Source organism: Onychostoma macrolepis, chromosome 01, assembly GCF_012432095.1.
Source record: "Onychostoma macrolepis isolate SWU-2019 chromosome 01, ASM1243209v1, whole genome shotgun sequence".
In the NCBI taxonomy this organism is placed as follows: domain Eukaryota; kingdom Metazoa; phylum Chordata; class Actinopteri; order Cypriniformes; family Cyprinidae; genus Onychostoma; species Onychostoma macrolepis.
The window spans coordinates 41359005-41380847 of NC_081155.1; the positions used below are offsets into that span (position 1 = coordinate 41359005).

At 35.1% G+C, this 21843-nt stretch overlaps 1 protein-coding gene across 1 annotated transcript in view; it reads left to right on the plus strand.

Annotated features, from left to right (window-relative positions):
* Positions 1–21843, plus strand: part of pard3ba (par-3 family cell polarity regulator beta a) — a 187171-nt gene that overhangs the window by 119570 nt on the left and 45758 nt on the right. The window contains 2 exon segments of the mRNA XM_058773173.1: positions 4174–4389; positions 10297–10480. Of these exon segments, the coding sequence (XP_058629156.1) occupies positions 4174–4389; positions 10297–10480 (400 nt within the window).

Genomic DNA, 21843 nt, shown 5'->3' on the forward strand with positions numbered 1-21843 from the left:
AAATTAGTGAAGTGGCTTTAAGAAAAGAGCTAGAGCAGTGAAAATTCCCATTTCCACCATCAGGGCAATAATTAAGAATTTACAATCAACATAAAATGTTACGAAACTGCCTGGAAGTTTCTATATCGTCCTAATGCATGGTGAGGAGGAGAGTTTGAGTGGCTAAAGACCCTCCAAGGACCACAGCTGGAGAATTGCAGAAAATAGTTGAGTCTCAGGGTCAGAAAACCTTTAAAAAAAAATAATAATAAAAATAAATAAATTGTCAAACAGCACCTACATCACCACATGTTGTTTGGGAGGGTTTCAAGAAAAGCTCATCCAAAAACAAACTCCAGCATATTCAGTTATCAGACACGACTGGAACTTCAAATGGGACTGGCTTCTATGGTCAGATGAAACTAAACAATTAGCTTTTTAGCAGCAAACACTCAAGATGGGTTTGGTGAACACAGGGATAAAAAGTACCCCATGTGTACAATGAAATATACTGCTGTATTTTTGATGTTGTGGGCCTATATTTCTGCTGGAGGTCCTGGACATCTTGTTCAGACACATGGCATCATGGATTCTATCAAATACCAACAGATAAAAAATCAATAAGCGACTGACTCTGTTAGAACTCTTATAATGGGCCATGTTTGGATCTTCCAACCGTGTAATAATCCAAACACAAACCTCAAAATCAACACAAAAATGGGTCACTGAGCACAAAACCATTCCAGTCCTCTGACCTGAACCCAATAGAAAATTAGTGGGTGAACTGAAGAGAAGAAGCACCAACATGGAGCTGGGAATCTAAAGGGTTTTTAAAATAAAAGATCAAAAGGATTAACAATGCAGATTAATTTTCACAGCCTTCTTTGATCATATTTGCCAAGGGTGCCAATATTTTTGGCCATGACTGTATATAAATAATATCCATTCCTTGCACTGTTTATAACCAAATATGAACTCCACCAGTCACAAGAATGCACATACCCATAACAATGTGCTTGTCCTATTTTCGTATTCTCTATCTCTGCTACTTTCCAAGTGAAATATTTTCCAAGTTGAATATTTTCAGCTGAGGTAAAAGCTTTCAGAAGAAGCTCAACAGTCACTGACCTCTGAATTGATTTTTGCATAAAGGTCAAATAGTTGTTCTTAAACTGCGATTTTAACCATGCTTTATGTTGCAATTCCTAAAGTGCACAGTTGAAAGAGGCATAAACAGAATTAAGAAAGTAAACCAGGTCAATTTTGATTTCATTTTGTCTGCTTTCATTGTTTTTGTGCACAAATTAGTGAAGTATAAGTCTCCTTCTTGCAAACAAAGCGAGGTGTGTATGTGTGTGTGTAGTTGGTACAATGAAGAGCCGAGTCTCAGTCCACAGGAGAGGAGAACATGTCCATTAAGAGGATAGATGAAAGATGCTGGAGGCAGAGCTCTCTCTCTCTCTCTCTCTCTCTCTCGCTGGCTTCCCTCCAAACACCTACATTTTCCTGTGGCCCCTCTCGTCCAGATGAAGACCACTCATAGAGGCTGCGTTGCTCACGGGCTCTGCGGCGCTTTAGTTCACAGTTCAACATCCTCCAATTCATCTCTCTTCCTCTTCTTCCAGGAGCTGCATGGCAGTCGCCCAGTTACCGTTCGGCCCTGCAGCGCTGCTTCTGCTGATTTGTTTGTTTTGCTCTTCGTCTCATTATTTTCCCTTTTCATGATAATGGCAACATACATATATCTGTCTGCCGGAGAGACTTCGCCAATTACCGTTTTATTTCCTAAGAAGTCGTTCAAATGACTTTCCCGTCTCACTGTCGTTTCTCTCGGTCTGTTTCTGATTCTCGCTCATCTAGTTTGCTGTTGATTCAGGTTGAGAGCAGCCATGTTGTGCTGGTTTAGATTGATTTATGTAAGCGTCCCAGAGAGGGCCATCTGTGTCATGTGTTTATGCGTGTCGGCATGCATGCGTGCAGCGCTGTGGAAATGAAAACTGCATTTTAAACATTTCACTGCTTAGATCCTACCGATTCCAGCTGCATTTCATGAAAGTGAAATAGATGTATCCAGTGACTAATTTATGCATTATGAAAGCCCAGAACAAGGGCTGGTCATGGATCCTAGAGTTTGTTTATTTCTACATATTTAGTCGGTAATTAAATTTATGTGACTGAACGCAAGCGGAATTTGCTGCAACCAGTTTTGAGTTTAAATTGTATATGCACTGTGTTCAGTAGTTTGGGGTCAGTGCGAATTAAAAAATGTATACATTTTCAGAAAAGATGCATTAAATTGATCAAAAGTGACAGTAAAGACATTTATAATTTTACAAAAGATTTCTATTTCAAATAATGTTCTTTTTAACTTTCCTTTTTGTATTTAAAGAATCCCGCAAAAAAAAAATCTGTTTCCACAAAATTATTAAGCAGCACAACTGTTTTCAACATTGATAGTAATCAGAAATGTTTCTGATTACAGAAATGTTTCTTGAGCAGCAAATCAGCATATTAGACGGATTTCTGAAGGATCTTGTGACACTAAAGACTGTGACACTTTAGCTTTGCATCACAGGAGTAAATTAAATTTTAAAATATATTCACACAGTTATTTTAATTAGCTTTAATATTTCACAATATTGCTATTTTTACTGTATTTTTGATTAAATAAATGGAGCTTTAGTGAACAGAAGAGACTTTTTTTCTTGCAGACCCCAAAATTTTAAAATGTAGTATATAGGCATTTCATTCAACTGGATTTTTTTCTTCTTCTTTGTACCAGGGATTGGCTTTTATGAAAAATACCAGATTTGAGCTTTCTTTTTGTAATTTTAAAGCCACATTAATACTGATGCCATCATCATCCTTCATTTTTGCTATGTTGCAGATATATATATTTTTTTATAGAGTGTAGATTGACAATAAATATTATATAGAACATTTAAAACGGTTTACATTTTATTTCATTTTATTACATTGTAATATTTAGAAAATATAAAAATAGTGAAATGAACAAATATTTTTCAAAGATTACAGCTGTCTCACAGTTTTGTGACATTTCCACTGTTTTTCCACTATTTATAAAAAACATTGGTGTCTTTTATCATTTTGCTGTTGCTGATGGTTTGTAAAAGTGATTTTTCCACAGTCCGACTTGGATTTGTGCCTAGAAACTCTATTTAGCTGTAGTAAAACGACGTGTGTCCTTCATTGGATTATTGATTTATTCTTTTGTATGCGTGTTTTCACTGCTGGTTTGGGAACCAGAGTATTTCTTAAAGAGATACTTGAGCCAAACATGAAAACTTTGTCATCGTTTACTTAACCTCATGTCTTTCCAAACCCAATTTTTGGAAAACATAAAAGGGGAAATTTGAAAACTTCTCCATTTGTGTTCATTGGCGCGACATGAAAGTGAGTGAACGATGACAGAGTTTTAGTGTTTGGCCGAAGCATCCTTTTAAATCATGATGTGCTCTTTCCTGCATGCCACTTTTTACCTCTCAAGCACCAAGCACTTCTTTTTTTCTTCTTTTCCCCAACTTTCTTTTGCCCTTTCAGTGTTTGGAGCCCTTGGATTTGTTCTATTCCTCCATTTTCTTCTCTTGTTTGTGCTGCTTGTAATCCCTCACCTTCTCCTCCTGCTCCTGGTGTTGTTGTTCTCAGTGGTTTGCATTGCTTACGGAATCACAGTTGTTCTTCATCTCTCAGTACTTCATTTAATGCTCCTCATCCCTGGACTACTTCTACTACTACTTTTCTGTTTAGTATTCCTGCACGTCTGGTCTGCGTTTGCAACGCCTCATTTATTCCGTGATGCTCTTTCACCCTCACCTTGAGATTTCATCATCCACCCTCTGTCCTACAGCCGTCTTTACGTATTTCATCTCTGTCTGTTCTTTGAATGCGTCCAAATCCATTAGACTTTCAGCTCAGCTCACCACATATCTGTTGAATTTTCAATTCACAACTTGTGACCACCCTGTTGAAAAGATCAGCTCAGACCAGTGGGAATCTTCTTGATGGTCCAAGCTGGTTAGTCCTGATTTGCCATTTCATATTATTTGATGGTGCTGGTCTTTTCAGCAGGACTCTATACACGGTTTCTAATCTTGACCTGATTTTCAAAGCTTCACCTTTCATTTCCATCCTCCACCCTCCCATTACTGACATCCCACCATGTCCCTGTCTCAGAACCCCTCTCCTCTAATGGGACAGCACTGGGACCCAGGTTAGGTCTGCAGAAGTCCAGTTCTCTGGAGAGTCTCCAGACAGCGATGGAGGAGGTCGGTAAGGACGAGGTGCCCTTCCATCGTCCACGCGCGCACATGGTGAGAGGCAGAGGATGCAACCTCAGCTTCCGATACGCCATCGACAAGTCCTACGACAGGCCTTCTGAACCTGAGGACGGTGAGTTCAGAGAAAACCTTAAAACCATTGAAAGTGTTATGCAACTAAAAAAAGGTAAAATATGTAAATACAACATTAAATAGTTAAACATTTATTAGAAATTATTATAACTTTTTTTTTTTTTTTTTTAAATAATTGGTATAATTGAGACTAGGCAGATTCACTGTAATTGTATTATTTATATACTATTATAGTATTTATTATTAGTTTGAATTAGCTTTTATTTTGATATTTTCAGCTTTCAGCTTTTCTCATTTTAGTAGGTTTTGTTTTTATATATTTGTATTTTAGTTCAGTTTTAGATTTAGTAGTTTCAAGTACTTTATTTAAAACTTTATTTCAGTTAGTTGCCAAGACAATAGTTCTAAATTAAATTAAATTAAATTATTTTGGTGAGAAAATTGTCTGTTAGTTATAGTTTTATTTGACAAGAACAATACTGAGCAGAATTAAAAAAAATAAAAAAAATTAATAATGTGATTTTAAGGTTAATATAACGTTAATAATTATATTTAAATAACAAATAAATATGATTAATTTATATGTATTTAAATGTTCGAATTCTACCTTGTCTGAATTATTCCAAAAATAAATATGTGTGTGTGTGTGTGTGTGTGTGTGTGTGTGTGTATATATATATATATATATATATATATATATATATATATATATATATATATATATATTTTTTTTTTTTTTAAATAATGTATTAATTTATTAATATTTTATTCTTATTTATTTAAATTAAATTAAATTAAAGTATACATGCATTAATTTATTAATACAGTTTTAATACATTTATAAATCTACTGTTAAGCTATTTATGAATTTAAGAGTTTAATTAGTTTATTAACTGATCATGACAACCAACAAGAAATGTGTGAAATTTATTTTTATTAGTGCACCAATGTATCAGTTTTTTATTATGTCTAATGCATAACAACTCTTTTATTGTCTATAATATATATTGTCATATATATATATATATATATATATATATATATATATATATATATATATATATATATATATATATATATATATATATATATATATACAGTGGTGTGAAAAGTGTTGGCCCCTTCCTGATTTTTTTTTTTTTTTTTGCATGTTTGTCACACTTTAATGTTTCAGATCATCAAACAAATTTAAATATTAATCAAAGATAGCACAAGTAAACACAACATGCAGTTTTTAAATGAAGTTTTTATTATGAAGGAAAACAAAATCCAAACCCACATGGCCCTGTGTGAAAAAGTGATTGCCCCCTCCTATTAAGTCATGAAAGAACTGTGATTAACCACATTATTTTAGAAAGCCGAGTTAAATTTCACTAGCCAAACCCAGGCCTGATTACTGCCAGACCTGTTGAATCAAGAAATCACTTAAACAGAACCTGTCTGACAAATTGAAGCATGCTTAAAGAGCAACACATCATTCCGCGATCTTAAGAAATTCATAAACAGATGAGAAACACAATAGTTTACATGTATCAGTCTGGAAAGGGTTATAAAGCCAATTCTAAGGCATTGGGACTCCAGCAAACCATGGTCAGAGCCATTATCCACAAATGGAGAAAACTTGAAACAGTGGTGAACCTTCCCAGGAGTGGCCGGCCTACCAAAATTACTCCAACAGCACAAAGACGACTCATCCAGGAGGTCATAAAAGAACCCAGAACAACATCTAAAGAACTGTGTTCATGATTCAACAATAAGAAAGAGACTGGGCAAAAACTGCATCCATGGGAGAGTTCCAAGGCAAAAGCCATTGCTGACTAAAAAGAACACAAAGGCTCGTCTCACATTTGCCAAAAAATATCTTGATTATCCCCAAGACTTTTGGGCAAATATTCTGTGGACTGATGCGACAAAAGTTGAACTTTTTGGAAGGTGTGTGTCCCGTTACATCTGGCGTAAAACCAACACAGCATTTCATAAAAAGAACATCATACCAACAGTCAAACATGGTGGTGGTAGTGTGATGGTCTGAGGCTGCTTTGCAGCTTCAGAACCTGGATGACTTGCCATAATTGATGGAACCATGAATTCTGCACTCTATCAGAAAATCCTGAAGGAAAATGTTTGGCCACCTGTTCGTGACCTCAAGCTGAAGCAAACTTGTGTTCTGCAGCAGGACAATGATCCAAAACACACCAGCAAGTCCACCTCTGAATGGCTGAAGAAAAACAAAATTAAGGAGTTTTGGAGTGGCCAAATCAAAGTCTGGACTTGAATCCAATTGAAATGCTGTGGCATGACCTTAAACAGTCCATTCATGCTCGAAAACCGTCCAGTGTGACTGAATTAAAACAATTCTGCAAAGAAGAGTGGGCCAAAATTCCTCCACAGCGCTGTAACAGACTCATTGCCAGTTATCGCAAACACTTGATTGCAGTTGTTGCTGCTAAGGGTGGCACAGCCAGTTATTAGGTTTAGGGAGCAAGCACTTTTTCACACAGGGCCATTTTGTTTTCCCTTCGTAATAAAAAACTTCATTTAAAAACTGCATGTTGTGTTTACTTGTGTTATCTTTTAATATTTAAATTTGTTTGATGATCTGAAACATTGAAGTGTGACAAACATGCAAAAAAATAAAAAATCAGGAAGGGGGCCAACTCTTTTTCACACCACTGTATATAATGTATATTGTCAGTGTTATTCTATAAATGTGTTTTAATTTAAACAGAAGGCCTTCAGTGGTTTTCTGCAGTTATTGCTCACCACAGCCAAAGTACATTAATGAGAAGTGGGCATGTGCTGCATAGCAGTAAATGCATGTTGCTGAGCACAGTAGCGAGATTGTCATGAGTTTTGCCAAACATGTGCTAACAGTTACATCTGCATACCACTCGCTTCGCCAAAAGTGCATCTGGGCCTTTCACATTCATTACTCTCTTCAAAATACCCCAAAAGCTTATACAGTGGTATGCCAAAGTTTGGGCACCCCTGTAAAGTTTCATGATTTTCCTTTATAAATCATTGGTTGTCTGGATAAGAAATTTCAGTTAAATATATCATATAGGAGACAAACACAGTGATATTTGAGAAGTGAAATAAAGTTTATATGATTTATGGAAAGTGTGCAAGAATTATTTAAACAAAATTAGGCATGTGCATAAATGTAGTCACCACAAAAGAAAAATTAACTCAATATTTTGTGCATCCTCCTTTTGCAGAAATAACAGCCTCTAAACGCTTTCTATAGCTTCCAATTAGAGTCTGGATTCTGGCAGAAGGTATTTTGGACCATTCTTCTTTACAAAACATCTCCAGTTCAGTCAGGTTTGATGGTTTCCGAGCATGGACAGCCCGCTTTAAAATCACACCACAAATTTTCTATAATATTCAGGTCTGGGGACTGAGATGGCCATTCCAGAACGTTGTACTTGTTCCTCTGCATGAATGCCTTAGTAGATTTTGAGCAGTGTTTAGGGTCGTTGTCTTGTTGAAAGATCCAGCCCCGGCGCAACTTCAACTTTGTCACTGATTCCTGGACATTGTTCTCCAGAATCTGCTGATATTGAGTGGAATCCATGCGACCCTCAACTTTAACAAGATTCCCAGTCCCTGCACTGGCCACACAGCCCCACGGCATGATGGAACCGCCACCAAATTTTACCGTAGGTAGCAAGTGTTTTTCGGCCATGCATAACGCCCCTTGTTTTGCCCAAATAACTCTATTTTAGTTTCATCAGTCCACAGCACCTTATTCCAAAATTAAGCTGGCTTGTCCAAATGTGCTTTAGCATACCTCAAGCGACACCGTTTGTGGCGTGTGCAGAGAAAAGGCTTTTTCCGCATTACTCGTCCATACAGCATCTCCTTGTGTAAAGTGCGCTGAATAGTTGAACGATGCACAGTGACACCATCTGCAGCAAGATGATGTTGTAGGTCTTTGGAGCTGGTCTGTGGGTTGACTGTGACTGTTCTCACCATCCTGCTCCTCTGCTTATCTGAGATTTTTCTTGGTCTGCCACTTCGGGCCTTAACTAGAACTGTGCCTCTGGTCTTCCAATTCCTCACAATGTTCCTCACAGTTGAAACTGAGAGCTTAAATCTCTGAGACAGCTTTCTGTATCCTTCCCCTAAACCATGATGTTCAACAATCATTGTTTTCAGGTCATCTGAGAGTTGTTTTGAGGCTCCCATGTTGCCACTTTTTAGAGAAGATGCAAAGAGGAGAAACACTTACAATTGGCCTCCTTTAAATACTTTCTCATGATTGGATTCACCTGTGTATGGAGGTTAAGGGTCACTGAGGTTACCAAACCAATTTTGAGTTCTAATAATCAGTGCTAAAGGTATTGAAATCAATAAAATGACAAGGGTGCCTAAATTTATGCACATGCCTAATTTTGTTTAAATAATTCTTGCACACTTTCCATAAATTATATAAACTTTATTTCACTTCTCAAATATCACTGTGTTTGTCTCCTATATCATATATTTAACTGAAATTTCTTATCCAGACAACCAATGATTTATAAAGGAAAATCATGAAACTTTACAGGGGTGCCCAAACTTTGGCATACCACTGTAAGTCTTAACATGCATTTTTCCTCATTATATGTGCTGGTGCATTTTGAAAGTTAAAGTCAACATGAAATTGAAATTCACTCTCACTTTTTTTTGATCGTGAACAATTTATTATTGTACAGAATACCAAAAAAAATAAATAAAAAGAATATAACTTGACCTGTTGAGTTTTTTTTTTTTTTTTTTTTGAAATGTCACATTATGGAAGTGAAATGGGTTGCAAATGCGGTTTCATGTTGACTTTAAATGTCTTCTAAAGTTCAGAGCGATATCTCAGAACGGTTGGGTGCCAGTGAAGCTCCTTCACTTTTAGTAGCTCATTTGAGAGATGGATTTGACTCTCCGTCTCACTGAGCTTCGTGAGCCAGTGAGGAGTGAATCAGCAAATACAAGTATCACTGATTTTTGTGTGAACCTCCAGCATCAAGTCAGCACATTCAAGGGCACGTATCACCCCTGCTCTTTCTCATTGACACTAAAGACCTCTTCTAAATGAGAAATAGGGACAGAACTTCAGCACTAGCCAGAGATGCCTTTGATTAGAGCCTATAAGGTGTCATGAATTAATGTTAAGCTTTCTGCACGTTTAGCAGAGGTGGTTAATGAATGGAGGTCTGTGGATATCAACTCAGTAACAACCCATGCACACCAAAACACGCACGTGTCACACCTAAAGTAAACTTATAAAATCAAAAATAAAATAAAATAAATGTTTTGCGAAAAGAAAATGATATTTGCTGGTGCGTTAAGGATGCAAATAAAATGTATAAATACTGCCACAATGTGTAAATACTTAACATAAAAAATGACAGATTAATAGAATAATTCTAAACTTTAAATATGAATTATATAATTAAATAATGTGTTTTCCCCTACATTACAGTAATGTTTTTTTTTCTTTTGCAAAATGCATTACAAAATGGTTGTAAATGTAATTTATTTTTATTATAATTATTATTTTGTGGTGAAATATGACATTGTGTTCCTTTTAACACTCATTACTTTTAGTACGGACTTTGAAAATAATAAATTTCTAATTTAAATTTTTTATCTTATTCATTTATCTATGTAGGACTGATTGATCTTAATTGTGAATTTTTAAATATTTGCTTTTATATTATTCTTTTTTTTTTTTTCCAAAATGTTCAAATGTGTGATTTTTTTATTATTATTATTTTTTTTTAATGCATATACCTTTTGCTAAAATTCCCATCTGGATTTGATTTACAGGTAAAAATACCGTAAACAAAGAATTTCTTCATTATTTACTGACAAACGGGAGTCTGTTTTGTGGATTGTTGTTTGATTTCTTATGATTAGATCTCATTAGGTGTTTGCTCACGACTGGGTCTTTGTTCTTCACCAACAGAGGACTCTGAGGAAGACTCCGGAAGAGACACGCCTGCTAGCGGCTCCTCTCGACAGGATCTGGATGAGGAGAAGAAGGTAAAGAAAAAGAAAACCAAAAAGAAGAAAGAGAAAAAGAGCAAAAAGAAGGACGAGCCCGAAGACCCTGAGAAAAAGACAAAGAAAAAAGGATTTGGATTGTTGAGGTATGAGTCTGAAAGCCAGAAATACACACACATCACAGTTTCAAACAAGCATAAAAAGAAATGCAGTTCTTCACGAGAAATACAGTGGTTTGTGCCAAATGATTTCCCGTAAAATGTTCGGGAGCTGTTTTGCAGCTCTTAAAGGAGCATTTTGAAATGAAGCAATCTGATGTTTAATCTTAATAGTCCAAAAGAAGTTAGAAAATTGTCATGTAGAACTAAATTAATGCTGATCCATTGATATATTCAGAGTTTTCGAGGAGGTGAATGATGGTACTGCATGACGCAGCTGCACATGGAGGCCTTCCTATAATTACAGCACCATGGTAATTGAGGACAAGAAAAGTGAACTAACTATATGCTATCTTTGTGTGATTTTATAAATATAGACAGAGACTGATAAGATGACAGACATACAGTGATATCCACGTCTTTAATTGAGATCGACAGGCATGTGTTTGACGGTTTTATATTTGGGCTTCGTGCATAATCTCTTTTCCTCTTGGCGGACATGAGAACTCTTTTCATATGAGATGAAAGACGATTGAATGACAGCGTATGTGTCTCTGAACTATAAAATAGAGCTTCTGCGTCTCCTCTGTGAGGACTGACCCTTGTTTTTCCAGCTTTGACTATGAGTTGATCTGTAGATCCCTGTATTTGCATGGAAACCTTCATTTTAATCAGTTTTTTTGTGATTTTGTCTTTGCTAGCTTTGGAAAATGTCAACATTTTGTCACTGCTAGCTTACAAAGTCGACGGGAAATTGTATGCACAAACCATTTGACTTCTATAATGACATGTTTCTGAGTGAAATAGGATGTTAAAGTGCAAGTTGTGACTTGATCTTATCCATTGGTAATCATTTGAATCGTGTAAAATGGGCGACAAGCACGAGAATGGATGAAAATCAAGGACATTGTTTTGTTTTTAGTTAAAACGTTACCGCTTTGGTTTGTTTTCACCACTTACTGTCTACACTACATAGCTACATTGTAAAATTGTCCTTCCGTGACTGTAACGCTTTTCAAGCGGCAGTCAAAGTGGCGCGACAGTGGTGTTGAGAGACGCGTTGAAATCGGCAGTCACGTGAAAGGGTTTTACTGTTCCCCTCTCTGTAACGCTGATGAAATTCCCAGAAATTCAAACTCGTGGCCAAATAGCAGTCAGCCGAACAGCTTGGACGTATTCATTGAGGGGTTTAGCCAGACAACTCGTATCACATCTCTGCTTCCCAATCTGCTTCCTTATTGAATTTGAAAAATGGCTTAATTAGCCATTGTGTTATGGTGCAATTTAATCTAATTGTAAAGTCTTCACGGGTGCTTTTCATCATCTTAAAAAAAGAAAAAGGCAAATTATAAACATGTGAGCGTGATTCATGGTTCGTTTTTCAACTTTGCAGCAGAACAAATGGGTGATTTTCATTTCTTCCCTTTTAGGGGTGAAAATGTTGTGTTTATCGTGTGGTTTTGAAGACAGATGTGCTGTTTGTATGGGCCGCAGTTACAGATGGATTTGTGGGCTACTTTCAACATGAAAACAATAGTGTGTCAGATTTTTGGAGCTTCGTGTTTTGGCTGCCTGCCGTGATATCTTTCGATTCACTTGTCTTTCAGTGTTTTCACAATTAGAGGCATTTTACTGCATAAGCAAGGCGTCAGTGAAACAATGATTAAAGCTTTCTGTATTATTTGAGTTTCTGATAGGGATAAGTGTATAATAAAGGAGGTCTCAATATATCTAACATATAACAGATATACAATTTTCACCCAGCAGATGTAAAATGGGCCAGGAATGTCAAGAATTTGCACTAAAATAGTATTTTTAATAATACGTTATTTTAATTATAGTAAATAGGATTAGAAATTTTATTTATATATAAAATGTGTGTGTATATAAAAACATATACATAAAATAATATATATCAGCCCTACATTACATCTAATATATATATATATATATATATATATATATATATATATTAGGGGTGTTAACGCAACGCATTTTTGATTAATCAAAAAAATTTAACGCGTTAATATTTTTTTAGTGCAGATTAATCGTTTGATAAGGTTTGACCCCAACTTCTTCCCGTCATCGCAGTGTGGAAGGTTATCTATCATTGTGTGATGAGGGTTCAGCGAACCAGTGTTGCCAGGGTAACGGCACAAGTGGGCTATTTTGAAAATAGTCGCGGGAAAAATTACAGAGCCGTGGCAGGCTACTTTTTTAATGTACCGCGGTGGCCCAAAGTGTATATAGGCAAATAAAAATTAAAAAGATCCTTTTACTAATGTGTATTATACTTGGAATGTATCCCTGACAACTTAAGAATGGAGAGGCGGTTGTAACATCAAACAACGTGAGTTTCAGCAGAGCATACATGTTAAGGCTTTTACACAGCAGAAATAAACATGACAACAGCCACTATAGATTATATAAGATAATAAACACACGATTACGATAGGATATGGTCTGTATGTGATTTTTCTTAGATTAATGTGTACATCTGAAATGCTCATTTGTGCAGTGATATAAAAGGCTATAAATAGCATGTTTTAACAACAGTAAACGACCAAATTCCACATGTGATCGCAAAAGGAAGTTATTACAAACACTCGATGGTGGTTTGAAGTGAGTTCTGAGTAAAAGTGTATTATTAATTTCATAAATTGTCTTGTGAAGCATGATGCTAATATTAGCTCTAATGCAGCTGCAGAACAGGTCCAATTCTTCTTCATAATGCATTTTGTCATAATACTTCACGTAAGGTTGCAAGAAAATGTTTTGTTGTATTTATTTAGAAATACTTTTGATAATAGTTGGGTAAATGTATACTGGGATTGAAGTGACGTGGCTTGGTAAACGTTTTATTGCCAGTTTAAAGGCTGATAATGGCTTAATAAAAACGAAAGAATAATGATAAAAGAATAATAAGGATTATGTCTCATACCTGACGGAAGTGTGAAAGGTTCTGTTTCCTTAAACTAGTTTGTCACGCACTTCTTTATTTCAACACATTTACAGGTAAATCCTAGTATTTTAAATTTGTGATTAATCATGATTAATCACAGTCCATGACTGTGATTAACGCGATTAAATTTTAATCGATTGACAGCACTAATATATATATTAGGGGTTTAACGGTACACGTATGCGTACTGAACGAGTACAGTATTTTATTTTATTTATTTTTTTTTTTTCAGGAAATTCAAATAATAAATGCCGTTTTGACAGTCTTTGTGGCATGACAGATCGCTGTATAAACGCCTTGGAGAGCCGCTTCTGGGGCGGTTCAGAAACGTGCTGGTATAAACCCAACACAAGCATTGACTCGAGCGGCCGCGATCAGCTCCGGTTCCTGCGTCTGCATTAAACTGCATTATGTGCAGTTTACATGTTTGCATACAATTTATTTATTTTTTTTTTTAAAGTTGAGTGTTGATCATATATTTAAAAATAAATAGTAATTAAATTTAAGTTTGGGTTAAGTTGTTAGGCCTAGTTGTAACCTTATAATGTAAGAGGGATCCCTATAGCTTTAAGCATAATCACAAATAAAATTTTAACTATAACTGAATGCATTTAAAGAAGAGCAACTTGTTCAGTAAACCACTGTTTATTAAAAAAAATAAAAAATAAAAAAATATATATATATATAAAGGATATATACAACAAAGGAACAAAAATAAATAAATAAATATATATATATATATATATATATATATATATATATATATTTATTTTATTTATTTTATTTATTTTGTTTAATAAACAGTGGTTTACTGAACAAGTTGCATACATATATGCATATATATGTATGTATATGTGTATGTATGTATGTATGTATATATGTGTGTGTGTGTGTGTGTGTGTGTGTGTGTGTGTGTGTGTGTGTGTATATATATATATATATATATATATATATACACATATTTATATGTTTAGTTTATATACATTTATATATGTTTAGTGAGATTTTTAACTACATATTGTAGCTGAAAGTCACATAAAAACATGCTCTACAGAATTCATCCTTTTAAACATGCAAATTCAGCCTCACACAATCATCAAATGAATAAAACCCTCACATGTGGTTGTTTTGACACTGAACCCACATTTTGACACCATTCTCTGGTGTGTCATACTCTTCCTCACTCCGCTCTGATATAAAACACACGTCTGATGCTTTCCGATCCGTCCACCTCAATTCTGTGTAACGTTCCAAATCTGAACCAACAAATCCAAAGCGGCATCAAGCCAATTAGCACGCCTGTACTTCCACTACCCAGAATGCATCATACAAGAGTCGTGTTGCACATCGAGATTACACACCAACCCTCATCTTGCATTCCTAAGCCAACAGCAGTTAGACACGTACTATAAACACGCTCATAGTGTTTGTTTATGAGTGAGCAGATGGCTTTGACAGTAATCTGAAATGGAGATGATTCTTTAATTTACTTAAATTTAGCATTTGGCTCTGTTTAATCCCTGGATGATTTTAAAGAAAGTCAGCGCTCTCCTGCTGCGCTCTTGACATGTTGTGAATGTTGTTCCTCCTACAGTTTTGCGTTATTGAAGTTGTAACTTTTTTGCAAAAGTTATACATTATTTAAATTACATTTAGTTTGCTTTCGATTCTTTCAAAGATCACTTGGGTGATTCTGTATAGTAATGGCAGCCGTGTCGAGTAGCTTGTGCTGTGCACAGTTTTTTACGACTCCATAGAGAAACATTCAACCATGGCTTCAATTACAGTGACTTAGAGTTACACGGCCTATAAAACAGCTAATACTTACCACCTTGTGAAAACAAGTATTAGCGACTGACAATCTAACACAGAAATGTCTTCAGGTTTCTAAAGTGCTGCAATATTTTAGCACATACATTAGATTTTACATTTCCTGAAGGAAGTTTTAGTGGTATTTACCCGTGTAAAACTCACCTTGATGGGGTAAGATTTGGCCTGAAAACATTCAGTCAAAGGTTCTTTAAAGAACCATCTCTTTCTTACCTTTTTATAATCTGAAGAACCTTCTTTCGCCGCAAAGAACCTTTTGTGAAACAGAAAGGTTCTTCAGATGTTAAAGGTTCTTCATGGAACCATTTAGACAAAAAGGTTCTTCTATGGCATCGTGAAGCGCCTTTATTTTTAAGAGTGTATTGCTAAGGCGGTAACTAAGGTGTCTTAGTTTCTCATTTTATTGTCTCATTTAATTTTCGTTGACACAAGTAGTAATTGAAACTGTTTTGATTACCCTGACAGAAATGAAGTGAATAAACATAAATAAACGTGTGGCAAAAATGTTAGTGTTGTTACCTGTTGAGAAGAAACTGCACAAGTTCAGCATTTTCATTGAAACCTAAACATTCCATCAAATTCCTCCATCTTGCAAAAGCACTGCCACTCTTATGTTTTACCCTGTTATCGGTCTCTGCGTATTTTGGCAATACTTCTAATTTTGTCTTCTAATTCTCTTTTCCCATGTAACAGCAATGGCCTCTCAACATCTAAACACCCTCTGACTCAGCCTGCTACAGTAGCCACGCCCCAAACCCCCGCTATTGGTTGAGCGGGAATGATTGACAGTTCTGAGCGGACCGCTCTAAATGTATTGATTGTGCCTCAAAGGATCAATGTTTACACTTTTGGGGAAGATAAACCCATTAATAGTGTACTTACCGTAGTCGATGAACAATAAACTGGGTTCACAGAATTTATCTTGGCATAAAAAAAAATTACAAACTTCACCTTTAAGAAGATTTGCAGACAAAATATGTGTGTTGTAAGTAGTTAATAGTAGCTACTGTGTTTATCTGTCTTCACACACACAATATGCCTTCACGCAAAGTGCATGGTTATGACATTTGGAGCACATATAATCACACAATGCCGTTTATAATGGATTCCATATCTGTTTATTGACATCTTGAATTCTAGCTTATATTTAGCATGGCACACATGCTTCAGCGGGTTGCAGGATGGACACATCACGTTTTATTTCCCGTCTGAGAGGGAACATATGAAGCTGTTAACACAATCGCTCAGTGCAGCCCGCGAGAGGCTAATTACTGAAATCTGTTTCTAAAATTGAACCCTATTCTGCAGTGATTTCCTCATTTATTCATGCCGATGTGTTCTGTCAGTCAGACGTTGTGGACTAAAAACACATATTCATATTAGCAGAGAAGGCACAGAGACTTATGAATATTAATGAGCTTTTGCATACTTAATCGCTCGTGGCAGGCCCTCCTTTGCGTGTTTGTTTGTGAGGGTTCATTTGTAAGTTCGTCTTCAAACTTCACAAGTCTCGACACGGTGTGCGTCTCTTAAACTTTTTTGAACGTAATGAAATGCTTAAGCTAAGTTGTCTACGAGAGGTCTTAAACCTTAGACGTTTAACGATTTTAAGCCGAAACTCAGTCACTTTATATAAAGAAAACTTTTGTAAAATGATGACAAACATTCTTCTTGCATTTAGGTTTCTAAGATGGGGACCCGGTGCTGTCAAGCTCCAAAAAGGGCAAAAAAGCATCATATGAACTCATACAATAGCTTTCTGTGACAAACAGACTGTATTTTAAATAGTTATTCACAGATTTAATTTTGCCTTAAAAATCTTGTTTGACAGCAGTCGCCATTTACTTTCATTGTATGGGCATTTAGCTATAAATACGTACTTTTGAGTTCTGTGTAAGATACAATATGTGACCCTGGACCACAAAACCAGTCTTAAGTCGCTGGGGTATATTTGGGTAACACTTTATTTCGATAGTCCACTTTAGACATTCTACTAACAGTAAGTAACTTTGTAACTACATGTCGACTAGCAGTCATTAGAGTATTAGTAGACTGTCTGCTTAATATCTTCTAACACTTTATTTTGATGGGTCCACAACATACAACATATTGACTATGAGACACTTTGCAAGTATATGTCAACTTATTCTACTAACCCTAAACCTACCCTACTGAGAGTTAGTAGACATGTAGCTGAAACTTGATGAGAATTAGTTGACATGTAGTTGACATGTAGTTACAAAGTTACTTCTATTTAGTAGAATGTCTAAAGTGGACTATCGAAATAAAGTGTAACCTATATTTGTAGCCATAGCCAACAATACACTGTATGGGTCAAAATTATTGATTTTTCTTTTATGCCAAAAATCATTAGGACATTAAGTAAAGATCATGTTCCATGAAGATTTTTTTGTAAATTTCCTAGCGTAAATATATATAAATGTAATTTCTGATTAGTAATATGCATTGCTAAGGACTTCATTTGGACAACTTTAAAGGCGATTTTCTCAGTATTTTGAGTTTTTTGACCCTCAGATTCCAGATTTTCATATCTCGGCCAAATATTGTCCTATCCGAACAAACCACACATCAATGGAAAGCTTATTTATTCAGATTTCACATGATGTATTAATCTCAATTTCGAAAAATTGACCCTTATGACTAGTTTTGTGGTCCGGGGTCACATATAATATAGAAAAACATTTTGTTTTGAGTCCAATTAAAATGTATTATATTATATTATATTATATTATATTATATTATATTATATTATATTATATTATATTATATTTATTATATTATATTATATTATATTATATTATATTATATTATATTATATTATATTATATTATATTAATTATATTATATATTGTAATATGAGCTTTTTGTCTATTTCCATAGACACATTATTGTAAATATATATATTTAATTATAAATATATAAATAAATATAAATATTTACTTTTGTGTTCTATATTATATACATTATTGTATTATTTTGTATTTAATATTCATTTTGAAATATTTATTATTTATATTTTAAATAGTTATGTAAACATTTAATATTTGAAATAAAATATTATTAAAGAGAATAATAAAAGTGCACTACTAATACCGATGTGTTGTTTCGTGAACAAATCGATGTGTTTTGTGAGTGTGAATGTCCAGAATATGTAAGCACTTTTCATAGCTGCTCTCATACTGCATTACTGTTCATTTGTGTGTTAGACAGACAGTGAGAGTGTCAGTTTAAGCGCGCACTGTTGTATTGAATCTGTCAAGGTTTAGTCTGGAAACCACAAGCAGTATCCCATGACACTTGCTCCTCGTCTTCCATCTCCAGCTCTGGTTCATTGTGAGCGGTGTTATGAGACAGCTGTGTGATTGATGGACTTCTCTCCAGCAGGCCCGGGCTCAGGGAATGCTGCTCTGACGGTAAAGGTTAACAGCCTCTTTCCCATCAGAGACACGCCTGGCCTGGAAGTGGTCAAATCACATTAACCTTTACTTTCACGCCTTTTTATTATTAGCAAGTTCTGAATAAAAATAAAAAATAAAAAATAAATCCCCTTATGGAGATTCAACATGCTCAAATATAGAGGAACATCAACTTTTTTTTTTTTTTTACTGTGAATTATTATAGCAGTTTTTAAAACCATACTATGTGAAAATCTTAAGACTAATCACCTCTAAACTTATTAGCACTCCTCTCCTCAATTCACGTCCATATGTACAAAGTTCATATCTGTAAATCAAACAATACAAGGCCAGGGTTATTATAGTTAACTAAAACTAACCGTGAAAAACCTTTTCATTACTCAAAATAATATGAACATTAAATGCGCAAGAATTAAAATATCTCATTTTAGTTTAGTTTAACTCAATGTACTAAAATAACTAAAATTTGTCAACTAAAAATGAAAAAAATGCATACAAAATTACTAAATCTTTAAAAAATTAAAATAAAACAAAAAAAAAATACAAAAATGAAAACTAATTCACAATATTAATAAAAAATACTGCTGTATAACTGTAAAAAAATATCTCAAGGATACTAAAAGCAATGTACGGGCAAGTTATGACTAACAGTTGAACACTAGATTTGTTGAAATCTCTTTATTTAATTGATTTGTGTTGGTTTTGTGTTTTGGTGTGTGTTATGTTAATACATAAGAAATCACACATAATTTTGCTTCAGAAATCATTTTTTTTCTTGCCATGGGTGGAAATGAATTTGCTCTGATGGATATCATATGGTGAGAGGTCCATAAACATCATCTATCTGAATATTAGATACGGAGATGTTGCTTCAGTCTAGCAGGAGGTGACAGATGCGTTCTGTCAAACCGACAGTCAAAGTGTCATTCTCACAGCGAATCGCCGGCCGTTTTGATTGATGTGCGCTTTATGGAAGACGCCATCTGCAGCTTGGACACATGCCACTCAAAACAACTGTAACAAGACTTTACAGTTTGGTCAACTGTGTAAAACATAACACATATATGATTTTAAAAAACCAGAATGACAAGACTTGTGTCAGAAAATGTGCTTGTCACCTCACTGACACTGGAGAAAAAATGTTTGACAACTTTTAACTGTTTTGATATATCTGCTTCAGAAGTGCAATGTCTGAACATATTGGTTTTCTGTAGCGGTTTGCCATTTTGTGAGTCTCTTTAATGATGATGAGAAAGAGAATGCGATTCATCCTGTCAGAGTCAAATTTTGGTTTATAAATTGAAGCAAACTGCTCTTTTCATTGAACATCTTCAACAGTTTCTTTTACGGTTGTTCATATGATGCAGCACTAAACATACATCCTGATCAATTTGATATTAGAGGAAAACATTAAGCTGTACTGTCAGTTTCTGTCATTTTGTGTTGCCAGATTGGCTGGATTTTGTGAAGACTTGCGATTAGATTGTGGCTGTAATTTTGTTTCATCAGTCAATGTTTTGTGCTTCATTTTTTCAGTTTATCTACTAGCTCTATTCTTTTTGAATTCTGTTGCTGCTAATGATGCAAGAGTATTTGAAATATAGCTTTGCTTAATCATTCAGTTTTGCACTGGTTTGGAATTAGCATGATAATCCCCTTATACTGTGTTTTTGAGGCTAATTATAGTTACTGTGTTTAATCCATCAAACCTCTCTTTCTCACCATGCAACTCATTTATTGTTTATTTTTCCTTCATTTCTCCTTGTTCAAATCTCTTGTGCTCTGTTTACCCTAGTTAATCGCCTAAAAGTCATTTAATGAAGCATAGTGGAAAATGCTTGTTCTCATACTGGTATACGCACATTGAAATATCGCAGTTTTGTTTGGAACTTGCTATTCTATCACCATTTCCACAAAATATGAAGCAGCACAACTGTCTTCAGTATTGATAAAAATAAGAAGAAATGTGTCTCGAGCAGCAAATCAGCATATTCTAATGATTTCTGAAGGATCATGTGACGCTGAAGACTGGAGTAATGATGCTGAAAGTTCAGCTTTGCATCACAGGAATAAATTACATTCTAAAATATATTCAAATAGAAAAACGGTTCTTTTAAATTGTAATAAAATTTCACAATAGTACTATTTTTGATCAAATAAATGCAGCTGTGGTGAACACGAGAGACTTCTTTCAAAAACGTACAGACTTCAAACTTTTGAACAGTCGTGTACAGTATGTATGTGGAAAGATTTAATGTAAAAAAAAAAAAAAAAAACATTATGTTTTTTGTAAGGCATTAAAAACATTTATCAGACAGGAACCAGAGATGGTGAATCTTAAAAGAGAGAGGCAGATCCATTCCTGACAGTTTTACCTAATTAGAAAGATCCTTAAAAACCAGGCAGGGGAGAAGCCGGCATTAATATATGCAAACATAATGATCAGCTTAGCAGTACGTCCCCAGTTCCCATGGATCAGCCCGTCTGTCTGTGTGAAAATTGAGGTTTTGTCTGCTAAAATATGAGCCTCCGGTTTCGACTGATAAATTGCAACACTCAGTAAACTCGAGTCAATCGATAAACCAAGAGCTGGCAGCACAAAGCCTTTTTACGAAGATGGCTTCAGTATTGTAGGTTACATTATGGCATAATTGGGTTTTAGATTTGTAATTACAGTGCATGCACACAATTCTCATCAACATTCGTGTCGTTTTGTCTCATTTCACACCGTCTTCGCCCTTAACGTTAGCCTGTAATTTCCACTGCGAATTTTAAGTCTCCCAAGAGCTACATAGACCATCTTAATCTCAGGTTAACAACCAAAGTAATGCTAATTCACTTTGCAAACTCAATTTAGACCGTATTAAACTGTTAGTATGCTACCTTGGGCTACATATCTCAACCTTATGCTGACAACTTCCAAGGGCATGTTTCGCATTTACTACGACAATTGAATCCACCTGAACGCTTCAGGCCTCAGGTAGATTGAGTCATCAGCAGGGTTTTCAAGACACATGGGCTGAATTACAAACTAGTGTTAGCAAACCTAGTGCTTAGTCTCGCTTAACCAGAGTTTTGGCTGGTCCTGTTTGCAGCTGCTTATGGTCGAGAACCGACAGATA